At 29.6% G+C, this 25,084-nt stretch overlaps 1 protein-coding gene across 5 annotated transcripts in view; it reads right to left on the bottom strand.

The window, feature by feature from the left end:
- The window catches only part of Obsc (Obscurin), a 613,188-nt gene that overhangs the window by 96,479 nt on the left and 491,625 nt on the right, over positions 1-25,084 (bottom strand). For all 5 annotated transcript variants that reach the window (XM_075359431.1, XM_075359430.1, XM_075359429.1 and 2 more), the window contains 7 exons: positions 21,685-21,859; positions 19,466-19,587; positions 16,458-16,636; positions 12,245-12,353; positions 8,415-8,535; positions 4,759-4,934; positions 1,788-1,963 (listed from right to left, as the gene is read on the bottom strand). In XM_075359431.1, the coding sequence (XP_075215546.1) occupies positions 1,788-1,963; positions 4,759-4,934; positions 8,415-8,535; positions 12,245-12,353; positions 16,458-16,636; positions 19,466-19,587; positions 21,685-21,859 (1,058 nt within the window). The remainder of the gene's footprint in view (positions 1-1,787; positions 1,964-4,758; positions 4,935-8,414; positions 8,536-12,244; positions 12,354-16,457; positions 16,637-19,465; positions 19,588-21,684; positions 21,860-25,084) is intronic.

The raw sequence follows: 25,084 nt of genomic DNA, 5'->3' as shown, positions 1-25,084 counted from the left end.
CTTCACTGTTCTCACAGAATACTCTTGCTGACTGACACCTCGAAGAACTCTCCTTGCAGACTCACATCATAACGTCTTACTTAGACCGATTGTCAACTGGTCTTCCCCAGAGTATTTATACTCCTATTCACTTTAGCTGCAAGCCGAGCCCAACTGGAAGTGTAAGAATATCATCTGCTCTCATATTTTCCCATGAAATTCCAAACCTGGGTCCGGTATCTCTTTGCATGGAACAACATCAGTTTAGGTTTGTCAGTGGGCAGTATTACAAAAGACGATTGTTAAACGGACCTGTTAACTTAAAGGATCTCTTTTAGACCATTTCTGGATTACTTCCATTATTATATTTTAATTTTCTTCTAAATTGGCAGGAATCAGCTACTCAGGTCTGTTATACAGGTCGTGTTACAATATTATCATTATCAGAAGTTATCGTTAAACCTCTTAATATAAAATCTTTAATGATATTGACATTATATTCTTCTATTACAATTGCTCCTACAGAAAAAAATATAAACTAGAACAACAAGAAAAAGAAGATAAATATTTTTGCCATAATGAAATATTCTTCATTTTTGTATATAATATTTTAAGATAATTAATAAATAAATAAATGGATTTTGTATTATTTTTCATAAATTACTTAACATAAAAGTTGGTAATTTTGATGGGTGGATCCATCCTGAAAATTCTGAGTGAGAAAGAACACTACTAGGCTGGACCTCCCACTTTCATATGATTGAAAGTATACTTAAGTTTAAAACTGCTGCTGAAGAAGAGAAACAAAATATAGTCATCACCTTGTGGTATCGTCATATTACACTAAGAACCGTGAAATACTTTTTTTACCCTTAAGTAGGATGGCTAATCAGATATAACGACTATTTTGAAACCTGCATACACTTCAGATCACTTAACGTTTCCAGTCCTGCGCTGACCAAACTGTTGCTCTGAAGAAATTACAATACATGATAGGTTTTATAAACTGAACAGGCTTTAATTGTTATTTATCAGTATTATTTTCACAAGCATGAGATTAATGAACACGTGGGGATCCAGATGGGCCCTCAATCAGATTGGCTAGACGGGAAGGGTGATCTAAGCGAGCCCTGACTGAAGTCTATTTTCAAAAATGTCTCATAACTAAAGCAATTTTATTTGCCATCAAATTACATTAACAACTACTATCCATAGCTATTTACAAAAAAATATTTTAAAATAAAATGGAAGAATTCATGCCTGAGTGGGTTACGAAATCAGTGTAAAAGGTATAAAATCCTAAAAAAAAAACCAAAACTAGAAACTAGATTCAACAAGATATGGGAGGAAAGAAGGGGCTGGACAAGGGCTTAAGACTATCCTGAATTTTTCTCCAAAAAAACAAGATAAAAACAAAAATATAATACTTTTCTTACTTTTGATAACAATTGATAATAAAATATTATGTTTTTTGCTTTTAAAAGGAAGAATAGAACTTTCTTATTTCATTGTATTTGAGATAAATTATAGAAGACTGATTTACTAGAAGTTATATCCACAATGGACTACACCTTTCTTTACAACCTCCTTTGTAAACTCCAGTGGGACTCAAAATCACTCTCTATGGTCCTATAGGAGACAAATAATTTCAATAATGACAAAAAAAAAAGTAGAAATTACATACTAGATATGTACAATCCTAAAATGGAAAGATGAGATTCATTTTAATCAATATAATAATCCACTAACTACACATTAATAAAAGAAATGTATTTGTATAGGCATATCAATTTTAACACATAACTTACGATTTACAACTACTGCACAAATTCCTGTTGTTTCACCATTAGGATTAGCGACTACCAATTTATATTGGCCACTGTCAGCAGGTTTAACACTGTCTATATTCAACTTGATAGTACCATCAGGAGAAGTAGTTAACCTTATACGATCATCACCAGGTAATTCTTCTCCATCTTTGAACCTAGAAGAAAGATAATAATTATTTTTTATAAATGTATCAGTTAAATTTTTATTTAAACATTAGGTTCAGACGTAAACATGGCATACATGACATACTCGTATTAATCAATTGTTAATAAGAAAAATGAAATGTTAAAACTTTTATTAGATACAGTATTTTCTATAACTTATAGGTAGTGGAGATACCAGAATTCATAGACATGGTTATTCTTCACCCTACCTCCATTAACAGTTACATCACAGTTGTAATTGTGCATAGATGAAATAGTACTCTACAATATATGCTATTTATTTCTTTCAAAGACCACTGTATAAAATTAATTTTGACTTAATTAACCAAAATAAATATTTAATAGAACATAATTTACAATGCAACTAAATAACACTATAAAAAGAAGCTGCCTGATTATGTTATTATACATCATGAGAGAGGTTCAGGAATTACAGTCACCTTGTTAGTGAGGGAGCTTATAAACTCTGAGAAGCAGATATCTGTATTGTAGATGCTACTACAAACAGTATCTATGGCTGTTGCCATAAAAGTTGTTAAGGACGCCTACTGAATAATAGGCAATTTGGTCACAGTAAAAACAATTTAAAGCTTTGGATGTGTTAGGCTAAGTACCACAAGACCAATGGAAAACTCTGGATAATTTCCAACATGTTTTTCTTCTTTTTAAAATTTAAAAGAATTCTCAGAGTGAGGCATTTCATATTACCGAAAAATTAATAAAAAAAAAGTTGGAAAGGACAAATAAAATATTAAAAATATGTATGGCACATTCAGATACTGTTTTTCAGGAATAATATTTTCATGCATTTCATACAACATTTTAAAATATGCATTTTAATCTTCTTTTGTACTGTGTACAAAACTACCAATGTTTTTTATACAATCCAGATACAAATTCAAAAAATCTACCCTACTTTATTAGCTGATATTAAATGGATGGAATATGACTTCTAATTAACACACAAAAGTAAATATTTAACTGATTATGATATTAATTAATTATAAATTATTCTTAGTCTAATTATATATTTTTTTAAAATTAACTGTTGTATATTTTTAAGAAATAAATTGAAATTAATCAATTAACATAGAACTTACTTTTTAAAAAAACAAATATGTGAAATATGTACACATATCACAGAAAACTATGGTGTATTCAAATCAAATAACAGTATAAAAACATAGGATGAATGAGGTATGTCAGACCTACTAAGAGGAACTAGAGAAGAGTTCTGCTATTAATCCCTAAACTGGTTTAATATGTTTATTGAAAAAATGATAAAAATTGTTCTAGAACAATAATAATGTTTATTGAAAATATGATAGAAATTGATCTAGAAGAGAATGAAGAGATCAGTGTAGGAGGAAGATAAATAAATTGCACAAGGTTTGTAGGCAACAAATTATTTTTAGGAGATGAAGCATGCAGTATTTAACATACGATTTAAAAATTAGAAGGCATCAGGCAGAATATGGAATGAAAATTAATGTTAAGAAAATAAAGTAATAATGATAGAAGAGAATAAGCCAATGAATATCAAGACAAAAGAAGAAATAATTCAATAAACAAAACAGTACAGGTACATTTGATGTCTACAGAAAATTGCAATAATGAAAATGAAATAAAAATTAGAACAGTGAAGTGTTATATTTTGAGTGTGCTACTATATGGATGTGAAACAAGGAACACTATGAAAATGATAAAAAGAAAGTCTGGAGATATTGAAATGATGGCATACAGAAAGTAAAAGAAGATTACATGGACAGAGAGTAAAAAATGAAGAAATAATGAGAAAAATGAATAAAAACAGAAAATTATTTAAAACAAATCAGAATAGGAAAGCTAATTGGCTGGGAAATAACATGAGAGAAGGATAAAAGACTGTTAGAAGGATCAGTAGAAGATGCAAAGAAGAGAGGATGGAAAAAATTAATATGATAGAATATCTAAAAGAAAATAGAAGCTATCAAGAACTTATAAGTTAAGGTGGAAGTAGAAGAAAATGCAGATGAACATGTAAGGCAACTATTCCAGGCTGATAACCACAAGATGATTTAAGGTTGTTGTATTCTTGCAAATGGTATATGTGATATTACTATTTTTATAGTAATAAAAGCAGAACATAAATGGGCAAGTTGTTAAATTGACAGATATAATGTAATAAATGATAATAATATATACATTTTTGACCACATAATACGATTTTCCTATACAAGTATAAAGGCACTTATATAAATATGTGGTTTTAGTTTATGTTGTGTATGCTCTGCTCTCCTCCCACTGTTCTCTATGGGGCTTCAGGTAAGATATATGTGGCTATATACTATCAATTCAACTTGAAAGAATTTTATACAAAAAAAAGTTTAAATAAGATCTGTGATACTCCTAAAAATAATAAAAAAATGTTACAATTTTTAAAACTAAATTGTTTTGAAGAATTATGATATTAAGTTAAAAATCTACAATTAAAACAACACTTATGAAAGAATTTTTTCATGATCATTCTTTCACTTTGCATACAGGATAAATCACAAAATAGTAGTCATTTAGGTAATTACAAATTTATTCAAACAATCTAATAATAATTATTTAAAAAACAATTAGCAATAATTGCATAATTTAAGCATTACATATGTTTTAAGCCAGTTATGTAGTTAACATATAGACTAGAAAATCTTATAATCAAATGTAAATTACAATTAATCTAAAATAATTAATTATATGATTAGTTTTAGAACTTGTACATTATCATATATAAAAAAATGATATATTTAATCCATACCATTTAACCTGTGGTAATGGACTTCCTTCAATTTTAGCCTTTAATTCTAGCGGTTCAGTCTCACACACATCTGTAGATCTGTCAAGAGGTTTCAAAAAGGAAGGAGCAATTTGAGCCATTTTAAGCTTTGCAGAACATTCATCTTCTCCACACATATTAACTGCTTTGACAGTAAACTAAAGCAATATAAAAAGGAAAAAAATATCATTTGCTTATAATAATTTATTAAATACCTAAAAATAGTTTTATCAGATTATTTTATTATTTCATACTGTAAATCTATTTTTCTATTACTCAATTACAGTAAATTACACATTTAGATTATTTGAAATTACAGGGACAGACTGACCTATTTCTGAAAACCAGAATTTCATATAACCATAAGTTACTAAGTTATAAAGATAGTTATATAAAAGATAAATTTATTGTGCAATAACATTTTTTGTCCTGGAAAACACTTTACAAAATATACATTTAAACAGACACAAAGAGCTTAAAAATAATAGCAATTAAACCTAATCTTAATACTGTATTATAATAATTATTGTCTTTTATGACCACATAGGATCACTTTAGTCAGTCCATTATCCAAGTCTCTTTGATGGAACTATTTGGGCCTCGTGGTCCTCCCACTACTTTTTCATATGTTCTGATGTGCCCTTTCTAGTGTTGAAAATGTTTATGTTGTGAGTTTTTTCTTTGCTCTAATAAAACACTTTTTGGCAAAACAAAACAACAGATTTTATCTAAACGAAGGCCACAGCCAAACTAATATGTCTACAGAAACTGTAGTGGCAACAATCAAAAGACAAGGCTTCACACTATACAGCTGTTGGTCGTATGAATTACTTACTAAAGGATTATTATTAAATAATAATAAATAAGCTTTATGCAATTCTGATATTCAAAGCACATCATATGAAAATTCAAAAAAAGTTGGAAAACTATTAGTAAATAACAATTCATATTATTTCAATCTGAAGAGCCTCCTCATCCATGTTTGTTAGCAGTCCATTTACATGTTTTTCTGCATTTCTTTTCTTATTTTTATCAATAAAAAGTTTGTTTTCAGTCCTGGTCTTTCTGAAAGCTGATGTGTACAAAGCATTTAAGACACGAGGGGATATTCGGTTACTTTCCTTGAAAGTAATCTTCTTTACACAGTTAAACTCTAACATGCTGATGTACATCAACATATACCAGCAAATAAGGCATTGGAAACCACTTCACTTCTAAGTTTTCCTAGGAAGTCTTGCATTGGAAACTAGTAAGTAAATACTTACTAGGAAGCCTTACTTGGAAGTTGGAAAGACCATGCCACTTTCTTGAATAACTTGCATTTCACATCAAGTCACCTACAATTATTTAATAATTGCTCCAAACATACAATGTGTTGGGTAAAGTTAACAAAAAACACACAGCTAGTATTTGCCAAAAGAAATTGGACTTTATTGAAAGTGTAACAAATGAACTTATGTTATAATTATAATCTTAAAACATAACAGGAAATTATGAAATTAGCATAACTTAATAATACTTAACATATCAGCTGAATCAACAAATGAATAATGCTGTTAAATACAAAAATACATGAATAAACCTTTTTAAATACACAATGTAACAGCCGGAAAATAAGAGAACATAAAACACCTAATTTTAAATTAGATGCTTAAGACATAACATCAATAGAAAGTGGAACTGGAAAACAGTTGCACTACTAACATATACTGTACTATGAAGATTAGCAATGAACAGATTTCATTAGGTTAGGAAACATTAATTACAATAATTTCAGTATAGAAGGCGTTAAATCACAATATAATTACATTAAAATAAATAATAATATAAATAGAATTTATTCTAGTAGTAAGCTTTCTTGAAAATATTAAGTTACAAAGAAGTACAAAAACATAACTTCATATCAGGAGTAATTTTCTTTAGATTAATTTAAGAGAATATGAATTCAGTGCATGAATAGATAAGAATTAATCTCGGCGATTAACAAATTAAATTAGATTAAATGATAGAGTTGATTGCAATAAACATTTCAAGTAAAGGTAATTTGCTCTGAGTAACTGACGTTTGAACACGAACTTTTGATGAACAACACGAAATATAATAATAGTTATCAATAATAATATATGAAATATATCGCACATAAGTTTTATAATTCTGAAGTAGTGTTTAAATTAAAAGTAGATTTGATAAGAAGGATAGTTTGCATTTAATAACCCATAAAATGGGCTACACATGAACAAGGATAACATAAACGTTTAATATGAATAATAATGAATAATTTGCACTTGCCTGTATCACACACAAATATTAGCAGGAGAGGAACTCGTAAAAGCAAGTACATATGAATACATATGTAATCCTGGGCGTAGTCCGCACTGGTGTATCAGGAATACAGAGGTGTGATGTGGTTTAGTGGTAGAATGATGCGTAGAATCTCAGATGAGTAGTGACGAGTTTTGAGATTCTGCTTGAATGAAAATATTACCACAAAGTTTGCAGGAGAGTATGGCCATAGGCGACTGCACTGGTGAGATGTTGGATCTACTCTGCCGAAAAGATGGCGTGATAAAAAAGGGGGAAACCAGATCCAGGTAGTGGACAGGAGAGAGTGTGTGTAAAAGACAAGAGATGTGGGCATGTAGTAGTTTGGGAACGAAAGAATAACGGGTGTATGAAACGGGTAGTCAAAAATAATTCGATAGAAGAATGGACGCGGTCACTAAGGATGACGGAGGAAGGGTCGAACACGAGAACAAATAATAAAACAGGTAGTTTTGACAAACCCAAAAATACAAAACAAAGTGAAATTTAACATTCCTGTAACAAAACAACGGGACCCACCCTAGCTTGGAATTCGTAGAAAATAACGGAAACTTTACGCTAAAACGGCGTAAACACAATGTAAGACATTTAATATGTAAATATATATATATATATATGTATATTTAATGTTCTTTCTGCTGTTCAGTCATAAAACGAGGAACAAACTTTGCTTCAACTTGATGCATGTTCAATTTTTCAGTCAAAATGTTATGGCATGATCCAATTGAGATGCTAACCTCTTCCGCAAGTTCTCTGAATCAATCAGCGATTTGCACACAAGAGATCATTGATTTTTTGAACGTGGGTGTCATCAGTTGAAGTTGAAGGGTTTCCTGGTCAAGGGTTATCTTCAAATGACTGATGACCACTTTTAAATCGTGAAATGTTACAACATTGCATACGATCCAGAGCATCAACTCCGTAAGCTTGTTTCAAAAGGAGAAATGTTTTTGTAAAAGTTTTCCCTAGTTTCATGCAAAATTTTACGTTGTATTGTAGCTCCTGAAAATTCCAACTAACACTTAAACACGTTGCACTCAAATAACAATAACACGAAAACTAAACAAGATATCAACAATCCAAGAAAAAGTGGTTACAGAGGAGGTTTTCTGAAACACAATTCTGCAAACCACACATCACTAAATATCTCCGTTGGTGCGTAATTAAAATGTCCACTTATTTTCTGAACAGACCTCTCATACATGCACAAGTATACATAAAATTTTTTATCATATTAACATGTTTAATTTATTCATATTTATTAATAAGAAATATTTTTATGTGTCAATTCATGAAAAATTGGTGTGAAAACTTACCGAACCTTCATGATTCTTATTAAAGTGTTCTATACTTAGAGTACTTGATACTTGTCCCTCAATTAATGTCTCTATAATTATACCATTTTCACCAGATTTTAACTTCTTTCCATCTTTAAACCTGTAATTTAAAACAATAATGAAGTTATGTGAAGAGATGTAAAAAAAATTAAATAATTACCAACAACTTTTAAGTATATAAATTCAATTTCATAAAAAACTGTTAGTAAAGATGGTATGGATGCAGCTATTACTCATAAACCGGATTCCATAATAAGTATGAGTAAATTTATGAAATAATTTTATACGTATAATAAAAATGATTCAGCTCTAGGTCTTTACTGCAGAAAAGAAGATAAAATTTAAGATGGGAAAATTATCATTATCAAGAAAAAAATTAATCAAAAACAAACATTGTAGGAAATATTATATTAATATTTCAGGTAGGGGAACAACTAATAATGTTGATACTCATCAGAATAGGGGGTATTTATATCTGCATGGAGATTAATTGTAAAGAAAACACAGAAATTGTAATTGTGAAGATTAATTCACAATATTAATTGTAAAGATTGTAATTGTGAAGATTTATTCAGGATAACAACAGATGTTATTCTGAGTTCAAAAACTTCTGCTTGCTCTGAGGGTTGAAGTTGATTGATTTATTATTGTACAATTTCATTCTTAAAAAAAAGAAAAGTCTGCAATATTGAAGTAAAGCATATAAGTACATAATGGGACTTGACTAATGATCTCAACTGGAGGCCTTCTTCTTATTCCTTCCCCTTTCCTTCATTCCTTCTTCCTTGGGTGTTGGAAATGTGCCATGGAAGTTTTGTCAGCTGCCAATTCGGTTTTATCTCTGGTGTCAAGATGAAAGCCAACTGAGTGACTGCTTCTTTACTGGGCTCAGAGGGGAATGGTGACTCTTTATGCCTGTGGAATCACTCAAAGAACTCAATTCCTATCTGGGGGTTAACACAAAAAGTTAAACTAGCACTTTATGTCTCTACTGAATAAAGACATGATCCTTCATCTTCAGAAAACTTAATCTAATCTAAACGACTACTCATTCACTATAATGAGAAATGACACAAATTATTACAATAGTCCCATGCAGTCATTAAGATTACTATCAAAAAACTGTTTTTGATAGTATTAGAAACAATGTTTTTCGTGTCACAGGAAGTAACTGAGAACCTAATCCTCGAACTAGATCTGAAATGAAAAACTTCAGGTCCAGATTGTTGGGATAAAATGATTATTTTCCCAAAAATCAATAGTATCTTTCAAAATATTCTATCAAAGACCAAACAACCTTTTAAGTTCTATTAAAAACACATTAAGTTCCCCAGAAATGATACTTGAGTGGGCAGACAATACTATTTTTATCTAAACTAAATATGTAGATACAAAGTGGCTTATTTATGCAGAACTTGCAAAACATCACTAATACAAAAAATTTAATTTAAGGGGGAAGGTACAAAAAAATAATTTTCTACAAACTTCTGAATTAAAAATGCAGTTGTTTTATATACAAGTTTTTCTCAGTTTGTAGGTCACTTTCATAAATTAATTTCGCAAAATTTCAAATTTGTAAACCTATTGTTTTGAAATTAGTTTCAAATTTAAGAGAACATTATTATCTATATCCTTAACATTGGTTGTATCAGATGTGGTTTGCTTTTTATGCTGCATACAAAAAATAAAAATAAGGTAAAAACATATTTTCAAGCAGTACATTATAAAAGATTATGGACATCTTACATATTAATTAATGGTCATGCAAAAGATCATAGAGCTAGAATTTCTGAATAATTTGACATATGTACCATTTATATATCTATCATATAACTCGTAATATATTGCCCCCAATATTAAAAAACACCTGAATTGAACATCTGACACAACAGTATATGTGATGGCTATATGACATCGAAACCATAGCCTATAAATGCCACATAAGACAAGATGCATAGCCTAGTTTAAATCATGGATACAGCTCATCCTGTGTTATAAATATTAAACTAATAGAGGAATACATGCAGTTTCATATGACAGTACACTCATTTTTCTATCTTTTTTCTTTCATAAGCTGGTTTTGAAAAAAACTGTTTTTTTTTTTTTTTGTACGAAAACCTAATTTTCTGTTTGTAATCACTTAGAATTTATTATTTTTTCCATATTTTGGAGCAACATATGTAAAAATAAAACTACCAATTTATTCACAAAAGATCAGGCTACAAAAATAGCAAATAAAAATTTATTTTATTGAAACATTGCTTTTTTTTTGTTGAACAACAACCTTCATCCCATAAAAAATGTGTTAAATTTTAAGTGTAAAAGGCATTTCTAATGTATTACTACAATTTATTGATCAGATAAGTAAATCAAATATACAGGGCGTTTCATAATGTTCTTAGGAGTTACAAAAATTCAGTGCAAAAAAAGTATTTCACTTACCTAAATGAAAGTTGTACGAGGTGATTCAGGGACTCAAACAGTTTTTGTTAAAATCTATAAATGTTCAATATGTGCTCCTCTGGTGACATGGCATACATCAACATGAAAGTCTAGCTCTTGCCAAACTCGTTCTAACATGTCATTTTTCAATAGAGTTGATTGCATTGATTATGCGATCATTTAGCTCAGCGATATCGTGCAGCATTGGTGGGATGAACACCTTTCAGGTAACATCATCTTTCAGGTAACCCCAGAGAAAGAAATCACATGGCGTGAGGACTGGTGATCTTGGTGACCACAGCATAATGTGTTGGTCTTCAGACGCAAGTTCTATCCAGCGCCGAGGTAATGTTGTGTTAAGGTACTGTCCAACCTCGTTATGAAAATGGGCAGGACAACCATCTTGCTGGAAAATGAAGTCATTGAGTAGCTGAGGCATAAGCCATAATTGTAACATATCCAAGTATATCATGCCGGTTACTAACGTTTCCATAAAAAAGAATAGCCCATACACTGCCTCACGAGTGATCGCACAAAAAATGTTTACTTTCAGAGAATCCCGAATGTGTTTCACATAAGTGTGGGACACTTACGTGGAACATAAGTGTTTCAGTTCCCCAAACTCGCACGTTATGACGGTTTACTTTGCCGCTAATATGTAATGTAGCTTCATCGCTGAAAATTATCTTGTTTACAAAACCTTCATCTAACAACATCTTTTCCTGTAACTGTAAACAAAAATCGAGCCTATGTGTTTTATCTCAATCAGAAAGATGCTGGATTAATTGAAGATGTTACGGTTTGCATAATAAATGTTTATGGAGAACTCTCCACACTGTTGTTTTTCTGAATTCCTAATTCTATGCCTGCAGTCGCAGTCGCTTTGACAGGCTGTGAATGAAACTTGCACGCACATGTTCGACATTGACTTCTGAGGTTGATGGACGACCAGTTGATTTTTGCTTGCACAAGCAACCAGTTTCACTGAATTGTTTATACCGTGCACAAATTGAATTGTCACTTGGTGGCTCCTTATGAAATTTCAATCGAAATGCATGTTGCACAGAAATTACTGACTTTGACAAGCGAAATTCTAACACACAAAATGACTTCTCGCTTCCCGTGGCAGCCATTTTCTCTACTGTCGACACCTAGCGAGCAAATGGTTTACTAACTGCCTAGTATATGTGGAAAAAACTATTTGATGTACTCTTTCGTACAGTATTTGTTTTATTGTTATGAGTGAGATAGTTTTTAGTTAATGAATTTTCGAATCTCCGAAGAAAATTATGAAACACTCTGTATAAACAATACCAATTTAATTGTGCACTAAGTATTACTAAGACACCTAATCCATTCAATCTTACCATGATATTTCTGGTTTTGGAACACCATTTGCTCTGACTTTAAACTCTGCTGGAGCATACTCTCTGATAGTCTGATCTTCGATCTTTTTAACAAATACTGGTGGTTCAGCTGTAATAAAAATTAAACTGTTATCAATGTTTTAACAATATATTAGCAATATTATTTGATAAAAATAAAGGATTATTTTGTCAAATGATAAAACAGTAGCATATCATAAAAGATCGACTGATATAAATTATTATAATGTACACTTAACATCAAACAAAAATGATATACATATGTGCTGAAAAAATTGTGGAATTAACATTAAAATTTTCTTGGTGTAGAATTTTTTGAATTAAATTCCATGATACTTCTTGTTTGTCAACAATCTTTTTGATTTTCTCAGACTCACTGTCTGCAAAATGCAGATAGAATATTTGAGGCTTTATAAAAATAAAACTATCCAGCTAGCCATCCAACTTAAATAAAAACCATCCGGCTTTGATTAAAAAATAATAATTCATAACTGTTTAAATTATTTTACTCTGAGTTAATTGACACCAAAGTTTTATTTTTTACTAATCTAACAGTTCACAATATTGACATAACAACAAAGGAAAATACTATGTTTTAAAGATTAAATCATTTCACTATTGGACAGCAAAATTTAGACGTAAACTCATATTACTCAAAATTTAAAATATAATTTTAAATAAAATGACTAACAAAAAAAATATGTTTTAATCTAATAGATGTAGAATTTAATACAAACTGAAGTTGCAGGATACCATGAAAATGAGTTATTAGAAATTAAGATATGGTAAGTTTAACTTATCTACTAATTACTGTTATGTTGGTTTATATTCTTATAATATAATATTCTTATAATTTTTTAAATTGCACATTTAACATTTTTTATTTTTATAAAATGCTTATTAAGTTACAAAATATTACTCATTTAATACATTTCAATAAAATATGTTTAAAACTAAATATAATACCCACATATGCTAAAATAAATATAAAAAATTCCCAATACAATAAAACCTTAAATTAACAAAGATGTTTGCAGAGAAATATACAGTATAACAAGAAGTGAAATAAGAATATTATAATAGAAACAATATAAATATTAAATTGTATAATATACAACTTTATTTATTAAAAATTTTAGGTAATGTCATGTTTAATAATATAATGGATTTAATTAGGATTAATATTAATATATATAGACAAAAGTTAAAATCCTCTCATAACAAGAAAATAAGTAATTTGATTAAAATAAAAAATGATAATAGAAAAAAATATTTTTATAATAATAAGAATAATAAGCATAAGAATAATTTTAACAAAAAGTATAATACTGAAGATATAGAAAATACACGATAATTTGAGTTTGGCAGAAACACATGAAACTTTAGATAATTTTGATGATTTTGTCACATCAAAAATGATCATCATTAATTGATAATATTTATAAAAAGTAAAAATTAAAATCTAATAATGAAACAACATTGATACCTATAAATAAATAATAAAAGTGTTTATGAAAATACAGGGTGTCCCATATAAAACGCAACCCAACCTTATATTGGTAGATATTGAAATAATAAAAAGGCATGTGTAAATGTAAATGTAATTTTTATTATTACTATCCATTACCTTACATTTAGAGTAAATGATGGAAGTGGCCGCCATCTTTTTGAATACACGCTTCAATTCTTTTTACAGCGTTTCTTGCAACTTTTTTCAAAGTTTTTGGCTGGATATTTAATATTGCTTGTTCAATATTGACTTTCAGTTGTTCAAGTGTTCGTGTTTTGTTGCTGTAGGCTTTTTCTTTGAGGTAACCCCATAGAAAAAAATCCACTGTAGTCAAATCTGGAGATCTTAGTGGCCACAAGCCTCGACAGATAACACGATTACCAAAGAATTCCTCAACAAAATCAGAAGTTGAACCTGCGTAGTGCGATGTCGCACCGTCACGTTGTAGCCAGCAGTGTGTCTTCCTCTTCCAAGAGTGCAATGAACTCTCAAAAAGAGTTCATAACAGATTTGTTCTGCATTAATGGTGTATTCGAAAAAAATAGGACCGATTATTTTCTTCCGCGATATCGCGCACCAAACGCCCGACTTCTGCGGGTGTAATTGTTTTTCGTGATAAACATGGGGATTTTCAGCGCTCCAAATTCTACTGTTTTGGCTATTTACGTAGCCATCCAAATGAAACCGTGCTTCATCTGTGAAAAATAATGAATCCATAACATTAATTCCCTCATGCAGAAATCGACGGAACCGTTGACAATATTGCAGCCGTTTTTCTTTGTCGGGCTCAAGAAGTTGATGAACCGTTTGAATGCGATAAGGCCGTAATTGTAATTGTTTGGTTGCCCGATGAACAGTTGATTTAGACAAATTAATTTCAGCAGACAAACGTCTGGTCGATTTATTTGGCGAGGCGAGTATTCGGTCTTTGATTTCAGTGACTGTATCTGTATTCAACACTGACGCAGTTTTTTTTGTGTTCCTTGTTATTAACAGAACCAGTCTCTCTAAATTTTGGAACTAACCTTAATACTGATGTTTTGTTAGGAGCTGGTTTGTCTGGGTAATTATGGCAAAACAAATCTTGCACTGCAATCACTGATTTTGTACTAAAGTACAACTCAACAATGAAAACACGTTCATCTAGCGAAAACACCATCTTGTCTCTAGCAATACACTGAACGTTATGATTGCATTGTTGTTACTATCAGTAGTGTTCTACTGCGTCACCGCGATGTTCAGATGTTGGACAAGTCCATTTCAGTAACGAGTAGGGGAGTAAGCTTGACTTTTGAAATTTCATGGATGAGTGATTGATAGGTTGTGTTTTATATGGGACACCCTGTATATGTATAAAATATTCCTATTCTATCAACATTATTGAAAACTTGGTTAATGTTTACAGTGATAAAAAATATAAAATAGCTTATAGACCTTACAATCATATAATAAAACATTTAAAAACCATAATAATGATAATGATCCTAATAATTTGTATGGTATCTATAAAATAACACGCAATGATTGTAACAAAATTTATATTGGGAAAACTAGTAGATCATTTGGGGCAAGGTTTGCAGAACATTTTACATCTTACTAAAACAAGTTAGGTTTCTCCAATCTTGCAGACCATTTAATAATCAATAAATATTCAATCGCCGATTTGGATACAAATTTAAACATAATAGAAATTGTAAAAGGATGCGATACTAATAATAAAAAATTAAATATTTAAAAAAATATTATATTTACAAGTATAGAAAAAAGTTTAATTTGATTAATGTACACAGAGAATTTGATGTCTTTCTTATCAAAACCGCCTTAGATAACAGCACATTTATAAAATTTAAATAAATTCAAATAATTTCAATACAGTAGTATGTGTGGCTAGCCACATAACACATTTTTTTTTAATTTTTATGACTACATATTTTATATGTTTTTAAAAAGAAAATGTTTTATTAACTGATGAGGGAAACCCTTGAAAGCGCTATTATGAAATAACAATAAGCATAAGGTAAGAAGCATTATTGAATTCTGTAATCTTGGTGGTAAACGTTTTATACTTTTACTATATATATATATATATATATATATATATATATGTGTGTCTTATCTGAGACATCATATGTCTAACCTCAATATTCTGTACTAGGTGGTTTATTTAATAAAATTTAAATATAACTTAACAGTACAGAGGAATAATATGAATCTTAAAAAGATTAATTTCAGAAATATATATATAACACCTAACAGATACAAAATGGATAATTAAAATACTTTGTTATGGATAGGATTATTAGTCAAAATGTAAAAAATTAATTGTAAAAATTCTTTTAACAATTTCACTCCACAAATCTTCTGTTAGGGTTTTAACGATACCAAAATATCATTTGACTGTAAAGAAAGAAAATGTGAAAGTACATTGTCTATTAATTTCTGTTCCTGGAGAGATTAATGTAATTTAAAATTAACAGGATTGTAAGGCAATGCCTCATAATTACAATTAATGCAATTTGTTTTCGTTTGACTTTTCATTTGTACATGCGACTATATACATAGGTTTATTATAAAACTGTTTTACAGGACATTGTACACTTAAGTTTAAAGTAATATTTTAAATAATTACATGTAATTTTAATTTATATATAATGTAATAAACAAACAATACATTAGAAAACTTACTATGGACATTAATGCGAGCCTCAGCACTGGTTTCACCCGCAGAATTGCTGGCAGTTAATTTATAAACTCCCTCATCAGCTTTACCAGCACTTTTTAATTCTAATTTGTAGATCTCTTTATCATCATTATTTACTATTTTATGCCTATCATCATCTTTGACAGTTTTGTTTTCAAAACTCCTATAAAAACAAAATCAATGAAAAAAATAATTAATGTAAATCACAAATAAACTTTTTCTTAAATAAAATAAAGTATAACTATAAACTGTATCACTTCCACTAAATGTACGTAGATAAGTGGGCTAAAAGCCAGTTTGCTCTGGCAAGAGGTTAAAATTTTGTAACAGAGGGTAATTTGGTTTTGAAGATAGTAAGATAAGCTGATATAGTTACTATTCAACTGTTTACTTCATTTTAGTCTGTATTAAGAATAATGGCATTAAAGTAAACAAAAAAGGGGGAAGTTTTTATGTTTAAGTGTTGGTGTAAAAATGAGGATATTGTTGATACCTGTGAAAAATTCCATGTGAAATTTCCGATCTGTCAACATCTGAATGAGTGAAATGTAAAATTTGAAATACAGGAGGTGTTGGAACTGATCTATGATCAGGTAGGTCTAAATCTAGTTGAATTTCAGTAAACAACTTGTTACAGAGAGATTAGTAAAGAGATGTCAAACCATTCTGTCACCTAATTCATCAACAAAGGCTTCTGTTTGGCCAGAAAAACTAGAACAAACGAAAGATCCTATTATCTAATTAAGTGTTACTAGCAAAGATTACTTCATGAAGATGGTTTTAAAATGGGTGGAGTTTTATGAGGTATTTATTATTTATTGTGAAGCATGTCATCATTTTTAGAGCTCAGTGACAGGATTTGATGAAGCAAACCTGATGAAAATCCTTGTGTAGTTCTGGAACATTAAGTTCCTTTTCCATAACTTGCACAAAAACTCTTCCCATATCTAAATTTAATTAGACTATGAACTCAGATCATTACTTAATTGAGTAAAAAAAAAAAAAAAAAAAAAAATGCCGTTCTTAAACCAACAAAACAAATGTTGATTGCAATGACTATTTTGTCCTACAATTCAATTTAATCCAAGTTCTCTTTATTTACTTAAAAATCAAGAAATAATTTCACAAATTTAATAAGCCTCTAATGAAAACATACCCTATTTCTCTCTGCTCGGGTCTGCTTTTGGGAGTGAGGTCAATTCCTACACCAAAACACCAAATTTTGGCAAAATAAGCACCCATATGAGCCTCTAGCCAACCAACTGCTATCCCATCTATATATCTATAACAGCATCAGGTCCCCTCAGCCATCCTCTGCAGGGCTAAGAATCTCAGGGAGCCAGCAACTGTGTTCCATTTTCTTTTGGCTTTCATAAGGTATTGCTACACTATCGAGTATAAGTGTAAGAAGAATCAATGTAAGATTCTTTTGTGTTGCTGTGTTAGGGTACATGCTGTAATTCCCAATCCCCAAAGTCTTAAAGAGTAAGACTCCTTGTCGAGGAAATCCCTTTTTAATGTCCTGACAAAATGAAAATATTCAGACCTCTGCCTTTGACAATCATCTACCAAAATTGTTCACTGTTCAGAACCACTATCCTGCTGAGCAGCTCTCCTGAGATGGTTCATGGATTTTTTTCAACAAAGACAACTCTCTAGTTTACTGAAGAGCAATTCTCTTGACCCAAACTACAGGGAATTGAATTCTCAGCAGCATTGATGAAAGCCAGAGAAAATCTTTCAGCCGGATCTTCCACAGTCTGGTCTAAGACATGAAATCTAGCAGAGAGAACAAAGATTAACAAATTTAGGCCAGTCCACCTTCTTGTGTAGAAAGTGCCCCTGCTCAACAGTGATATTGTATCTATAAGCATCTCACAACTCACTAAACAACTCAAAAGTAATTAATCAATGATCACTTGAACAATCATCAACAATAGACCAAGCATCAACCTCACCAGTGATATTCCTACCAACAGTAATACCAATATTCATCCCACCAAACAATCTCCTTTCATTTACCATTCACCAAAAACATTAAAGACCTCTAATCCATAGCACAACAAAGCCTTCAACTAATTCATCACAATGGCAAAAAAATGACTTAGCATTTACGTCAGCACCTAGCACTTACAGTTACAACCAAGACCAAAAATTCTACCCCATTTTCTAAATGTCCCTCAGTAGGATCTCAATATTGAAAATACAGACTAACAACAGAAATCAAAACCACAAATAATAACAGTGATATGATGATTATCAGGAACTTGCTTCAAAGACATACTATTACTTCCAGGATAAAATTTCTGCCAACTATTAAAATCTGGCAGATCGTCCTCTACCATAAATGGATGTTGCAGAAGAATTATATCAAGGAACCTCCTTTCAACAATTCAACTAACTCTATATAAGCAATGTAAGCACCTTGAGAATTTATCTGTCCAAATTTAATCATGTAATGAATTAAAATACATCTCAATGGCTCTCAAATAACAACCACAATTCTTACTATCGACTAAGTGCTAGCTAAAATATAGAAATTTATGTTTACCAATTCAACCCCTGAAAAAAAAATGCTCTGCTACTAGAATGCGATTTATAAATTTCACCTTATTAATTCTGTAAATGTAAGTAAATAATTCACTGTTTCCTTCGAAAACAGGTACTTAATGGTAGCTTCACATAATCTGATGTACTCTTTCTTATGTCTGATGCATATAACGTACCTAAGGTTCAAAGGATACTAGTTAAGAGTATCTTTTCCTTAAAATAATAAGTCCATTATACAGCCAGTCCCTTTGGAGAACAAAATCAAATTGCAAACATGACCCACTACACTTTCCTTACTAAGCATGTAATGGGAGTTATTTATTTTTAAGAGTGGACATGGCATTTTTACAATTAACTAATCTTGGATTTCATAAAAAAATAATCATAATTTAACTACAGTAAAATTTTAATTATACATAAAAAGTGCCTATTCAATACTAACCAAGAAATTTTAGGCTTAGGATTGGCGATAATAACTGCAACTAATTCTGTATCCTCATGAGGTGTTACTGTTACATCCTTAAAGACAAGTATTTCTGGCCTAAGAATAATATCTAGTCTAGCCTGAAAATAATAAATAACAATAATGATAATTAATTAATTTATAATCAACAACATTAAAATGAGTACAACTATTTTTCTTAATGTGAGAGTAATCATCAAAGTGATTTATTTTATTTATCAGCCTGTGTTCATATATTCGACAAAATTAATTTTCTATGCATTTTTTAAAAGCATAGGAAGAATATAAAGATATTTATACATATCCCACAAAATTTGATTGATGTGTTAAAATCCTGTAAAATGACATTATGTTCATGTTCTGGTTTGTACAGCTAAGTTAACTGTATTATTAATTTTGAAAAACTGAATAAAATTTTTATTTCACTTTTTCTAAAGGTTATTTTACTGTATACAACATCCCATTTACACAATAGTTTATAAATTGATCTCCAGGTCAACTGTTCCTAAACAGAATCATCAAGAACAGTTGAAGCAACTGGGTTTTAGTTGAATTCCAATGATCAAAGTATAACGGAAATCCAGGAATTTAAATTAACTACATTACAGCTTGGAATGAAATCTGATCCAGTAGCACCATAAAATCTTTCATAATTTTATGTGTGTTATCGTGTATATATATATATTTACGATAACTTTAATTTAAAAAAAATTAATTAGTTTAAAATTATGGATTGCAAATTTTTGATGGTTTTCTAATATATATATATATATATATATATATATATATATATATATATAAATATTGTTTCTTATAAATTATTATAATTCTTATGATTATATATCAATGTATGCAGCTGATGATGCGAATCAAATTTGCAAAAGCGCTTCTGTTATATAATGAAATAAGGGAAGTCATCCTATTTCAATTGTTCTGAACTTAGGGTTGATCTATTAAATATAAATTAATTTGTATTGGTACAGAGAAGTATGATTATTAAAAGAGTTACTTTTAAAAAATAATAATATATATATAAATATATGGTATATCTTCAATTTTATTTGTAGATTTTGATATCAAGCACTGAATGTCAAAATTTACGTATAAGTTCAGAATAAAAGACAAAATTTCAAAACAGAAAATAATTTTGAATAAAATGACAAATCATATAAATAATATAGTGTAATGTTGTTATAGAATTCAATACTAACTGAAGATGCAAAATGCCGCAAAAATCATTTATAGGAAATTAATATGGTAAGTTTAACTTATCTAATTACTGTGTTTTTAACAGTGGTCAATATAATAATAAATTATTTGAATTTTCAAAACATGTGTTTAATTAAAAATATTGTATAGATCAATAATAAAAGGAGTGGATAACAAATGACAAGATCTAATACTTCATGAAGAAATTAAAATTTTTAAAAATAAATTTTATAAGCAAGTACCTTAACACAAATATATATTGATTATATACATTTTAATATCTATTTCTTTTACTGAAGAGTATTGTTCAATGATCAAAATATCTAACTGGTTTAAGATTTGAAATAATTTTTGAAAACTGTTTTTGATTGTTTTCTGTTTTTCAGTTAACTTTCAAAGTTTGTAACAGCATTATTTATTTTTTTAATTTAATGAAACCTAATTATTTATTTTTTCTGAAAAACCACATTACTTTCTAATATTAGAGAATGTAATGATAGAGAAAAATTACAGTTTATTGTCCTGTAAGAATTATTATGTTATCTTTTTATTCTTATTTTGTGCCTTTTTAAGATAACCTGCAAAACTAAAACTACTGATGTGTAAAAGCCTGCATCTTAAGTGACCTCAAAAAAAAAAAATAAATAAATAAAAAGTACTGTAAGAGTAACTCAGAACTAGTTTCAGTCAAAGTAGAAAGTTCAATTTCAAAAGAAAAACCAACAATATTGGATAATAGAATATAATTATAATATGGTGATTACAATGTTGTAATTAACTGTAACATCCTGAAACACATTCATCTCCTGTAACACTTCAGTTGAAGCAGAATATGTAATAATAATAATCTTTGAAGTACATAACTTTATTGTTAATTATTCAGTTTATACTTAATTAACTTTATGGTTATAATATAACAGAAATAAAAATATCAAAAAGAAAGCTAATTAAGACAGATATTTAAAAATATATATTTAATAAATACATACACTTGATTCAGCGAAGCCATATTTGTTAGTAGCTTCAATTTTATAAGTGCCAGTGTCTTCATGTTTGCCGGCAGGAATTTTGAGAGTGAATGTACATTCGTACAATCCATCCTCAATAAGTTTAATATCTTTGCTCATAATGAAATCTGCATCAACTTCATTTCCATCATGGGTCCTAGAAAACAAAGTATTAATTAAACAATTATTTATTACTGTATTTGGACAAACAAGATGAATAAAAGTTCAAAGTGGAGAAATGTACAAATAGAAGAAGATAGAAGGAAATGTTTCAGATACAGGAGGTTGGGGAAACACTTAATGAGAAAGAAGAAATGAAAAGGAGATAGGAAGAATACACTGCAGATTTATATGTGTAAGGAGAAAAGCCATGAAAAATGGATATGGGACTAGAAGAAGAGTAAAAAGTTCATGAAGATCAAAAGGGTATAGTATATTAAAAAGTGAAAAAAAATGGGGCAATTAGAATGATGAGAAAAGGAAAAGTCAAGGGATGAGATGAAATACCAATTGAACTGTTCAAAGGACTAGGAGAGACAGGAGAATTGTTATTACTAGATCTATGCAATGGAATACTTGAAGAAGGAAAATGTCTGCAGGACTTCTAGGATACAATAATGGTGCTAATAGAAAAGAAAAGAAATATAAAGAAGTATGAAGGACATAGAACGATTAGCCTAATATCAAATGCAGCTAAGGTACTATTAAAGGCTCTAAATAAGAGGATATACATAAAATTGGATGACAGTATTGCGAACGGTATGGTTTAAAAGAGGTGTTGGAATGCAGATGCTACAGGGCTGCTAAGTGTAATAAGTGAGAAATAAACGGAATGGAGGCGGAGTGTATATTATATTTGTCAACCTAGAAAAGGTGTTAGATGAAATTAGATTGGATAAATTACTGCTAATTTTGGAATAGAAAGGAGTTGACTGGAAAGAGATGCCTAATAAAAGAGCTGTACTATAACCAGAGAGAATAAATGTGAGGGTGGCAGATGAAATGACAGGGAGAATAGGGATTAGAAGGGGACTGAGGCAGGGATGCTGCATGTCACCAACACGTTAGTGTACATTTGGAAGAAATAATTAAAATGCTGTCTGAATGGGAAAAGAGGAATACAGATCAGGGAAAGATGAATAGAATATATACGTTTTACTGATGACATGGTGGTACTGGCAGAGAGACTAAGTAAACTAAATGAAATGCTTGCAAAAGTCAGGCTATGAGGATCAACAAAAAGAAGAATACATGTATGGTATTAGGTGAAGAGAGGAGAGGATTGTGATTAAGATAAGATGAATTTTTAGAGCACGTGAAGAAATTTCAGTACTTAGAGAGCTTTATAACTGATGTCTTGTACAGTATAAATTAAAACAAGAAGTAAGTAATCGGGCATTTAATAAGAATGGAAGACTGTTGTGTAGAAAGTTAAACTTAGTGTTAAGGAAGAGATTAATGAAATGATTTACTTGGAGTGAGAGCCTGTATGGAAGTGAAATGTGAACAATGAGAAAGGCAGACGGAAAACAGATAGAGGCTTTTGAGATGGGGTTGTGGTGCAGAATGATACATGTCAATGTCAGATGGCAAGACTATTTTTAAAAATGAAGAAGTATTAAGGAGAATTGGAGAGAAGAGGAAAATGCTAAATGTGATTGAATATAGGAGAAGGAACTCCCAGAACATTAAATGCAAAGAAGGTGTGTTTAGTAGTGGATGCGATAGGCTTGGTGAATGGAAGGAAAGGAAGAGATTTCAAATGATGGATGGGATTATGGAAAAGGAAAAATATGCTGAAGTAAAGAATTAGCAAAAGACAGAACAAGGTGCAGAGGTGCAGTTTTGACAGGATCTACCCTAATGGCAGAACACTATGAATGAATGAATGAATGAATATTTCAATTATACTTGAATATTCAATTAAAACACTAGAGAAAGAGATTTATACACATTTAAAGGCAGGCAAATTTTTTTAGTAAGTAGTTTTGATAATTTAATTAATTCACAGGAAGAAACAATGCAAACAGATTATTAATAAAAAAAATATAAAAAAATGTACACTTCAGGAAAACAAAATATTATCACAGAAACAATTTTCAAACGTCTATATTGTTCTCTATCTTTTAACTAATTATCTTCAGATATACTGTAGATTCAATATAACTGTATCTATACAGGAAGATACTTATTTAAAATGAACTGAAAATTCTATCATAGCAGCCCAAAACATTATTCACTAGATTGATTATAACCATCTATCTTTAAATTGTTGCATTGTGCTTCTCAGGTACATGTAACATTGCTGATCGCATGAATACAATTCCCAGTAATGATAATAATAGTAGAACTCTGTTGCCCATGAAACAAAATTTCTAGGCGTTTTATTAGATGACAAGCTCTTGTGTCGTGAACAAATTTATTTTGTTTTTAATAAAATCCATACTGTTCTGCTCTGAAACAGTTAATAAAATACTAAGCTTGTCATCATTAATAAATACTTATTATGCTTACATATATTCTCATATAAAATATGTTATCACTTAAGACTCTTTCAAAAAGTCAGAATAGGTTTTTAGGCAAAAAATGGGTAGTCAAATCTTTAGTCACCCATAAGTATGAATCGTGTAGACCTATATTAAAAAATCAAATATGTTAACTTAAAATATTTTTTTTTTTACAGAAACAATATTATTCAATTTTACTTAATTTTATTACTCAGTGATTTTTATGTTTATAACTAACTAGTACTTAATGAATTATTAATAGGACAATTATGACTTTGTGTTGTACGGGATTTCTTCACTAGCAAATTAAAAATAAGACAGAATTCAAATAGGTAAAACTAAGATTATTGTTAAAAATGCTATATCATCATTAGAAATAATTTTATTATACATGTCCAGAATAAACTTATCAATTTAAATAAGAATTTTTGAATCCGTTAATTTATCATCAGTAATTTAAACACTCCTTCAAGTAATTCATTTCCTTTGTCATAAAATTGTCCTGAGTAAAAAGATAATATATTAATTTGGGAAATATTTAAATAACTGATAATGAATCGAAAAAACATTCATGTAAATTGGTAAGTTTACATTGAGCTTGCTGTTGATTTAGTGAATTTATGTTAATTTCTTTTCTAAATATACACACCACACATTGTAAATATATACCGTACATTTTAATATAATTAAAACTAACATAAGGCTCAGGTACTTCTAAATCTCTAATTTCCTTCATAATTTGTAAGCAAAACACAAATTAATAACTGCTTCTAACACTAAAAACCTTAGATTAGTTAAAGAAAAAAAGTCTAGAACACATACAAATTCTTTAACTGATACCAGATAATCTGTAACTTTTTTTTATGTAAAATAAG

The sequence above is a fragment of the Lycorma delicatula genome, chromosome 3, assembly GCF_047948215.1.
Source record: "Lycorma delicatula isolate Av1 chromosome 3, ASM4794821v1, whole genome shotgun sequence".
Lineage (NCBI taxonomy): Eukaryota > Metazoa > Arthropoda > Insecta > Hemiptera > Fulgoridae > Lycorma > Lycorma delicatula.
Note: the sequence above shows the minus strand (reverse complement) of the source record. Positions and strands in the feature narration are given on the sequence as shown.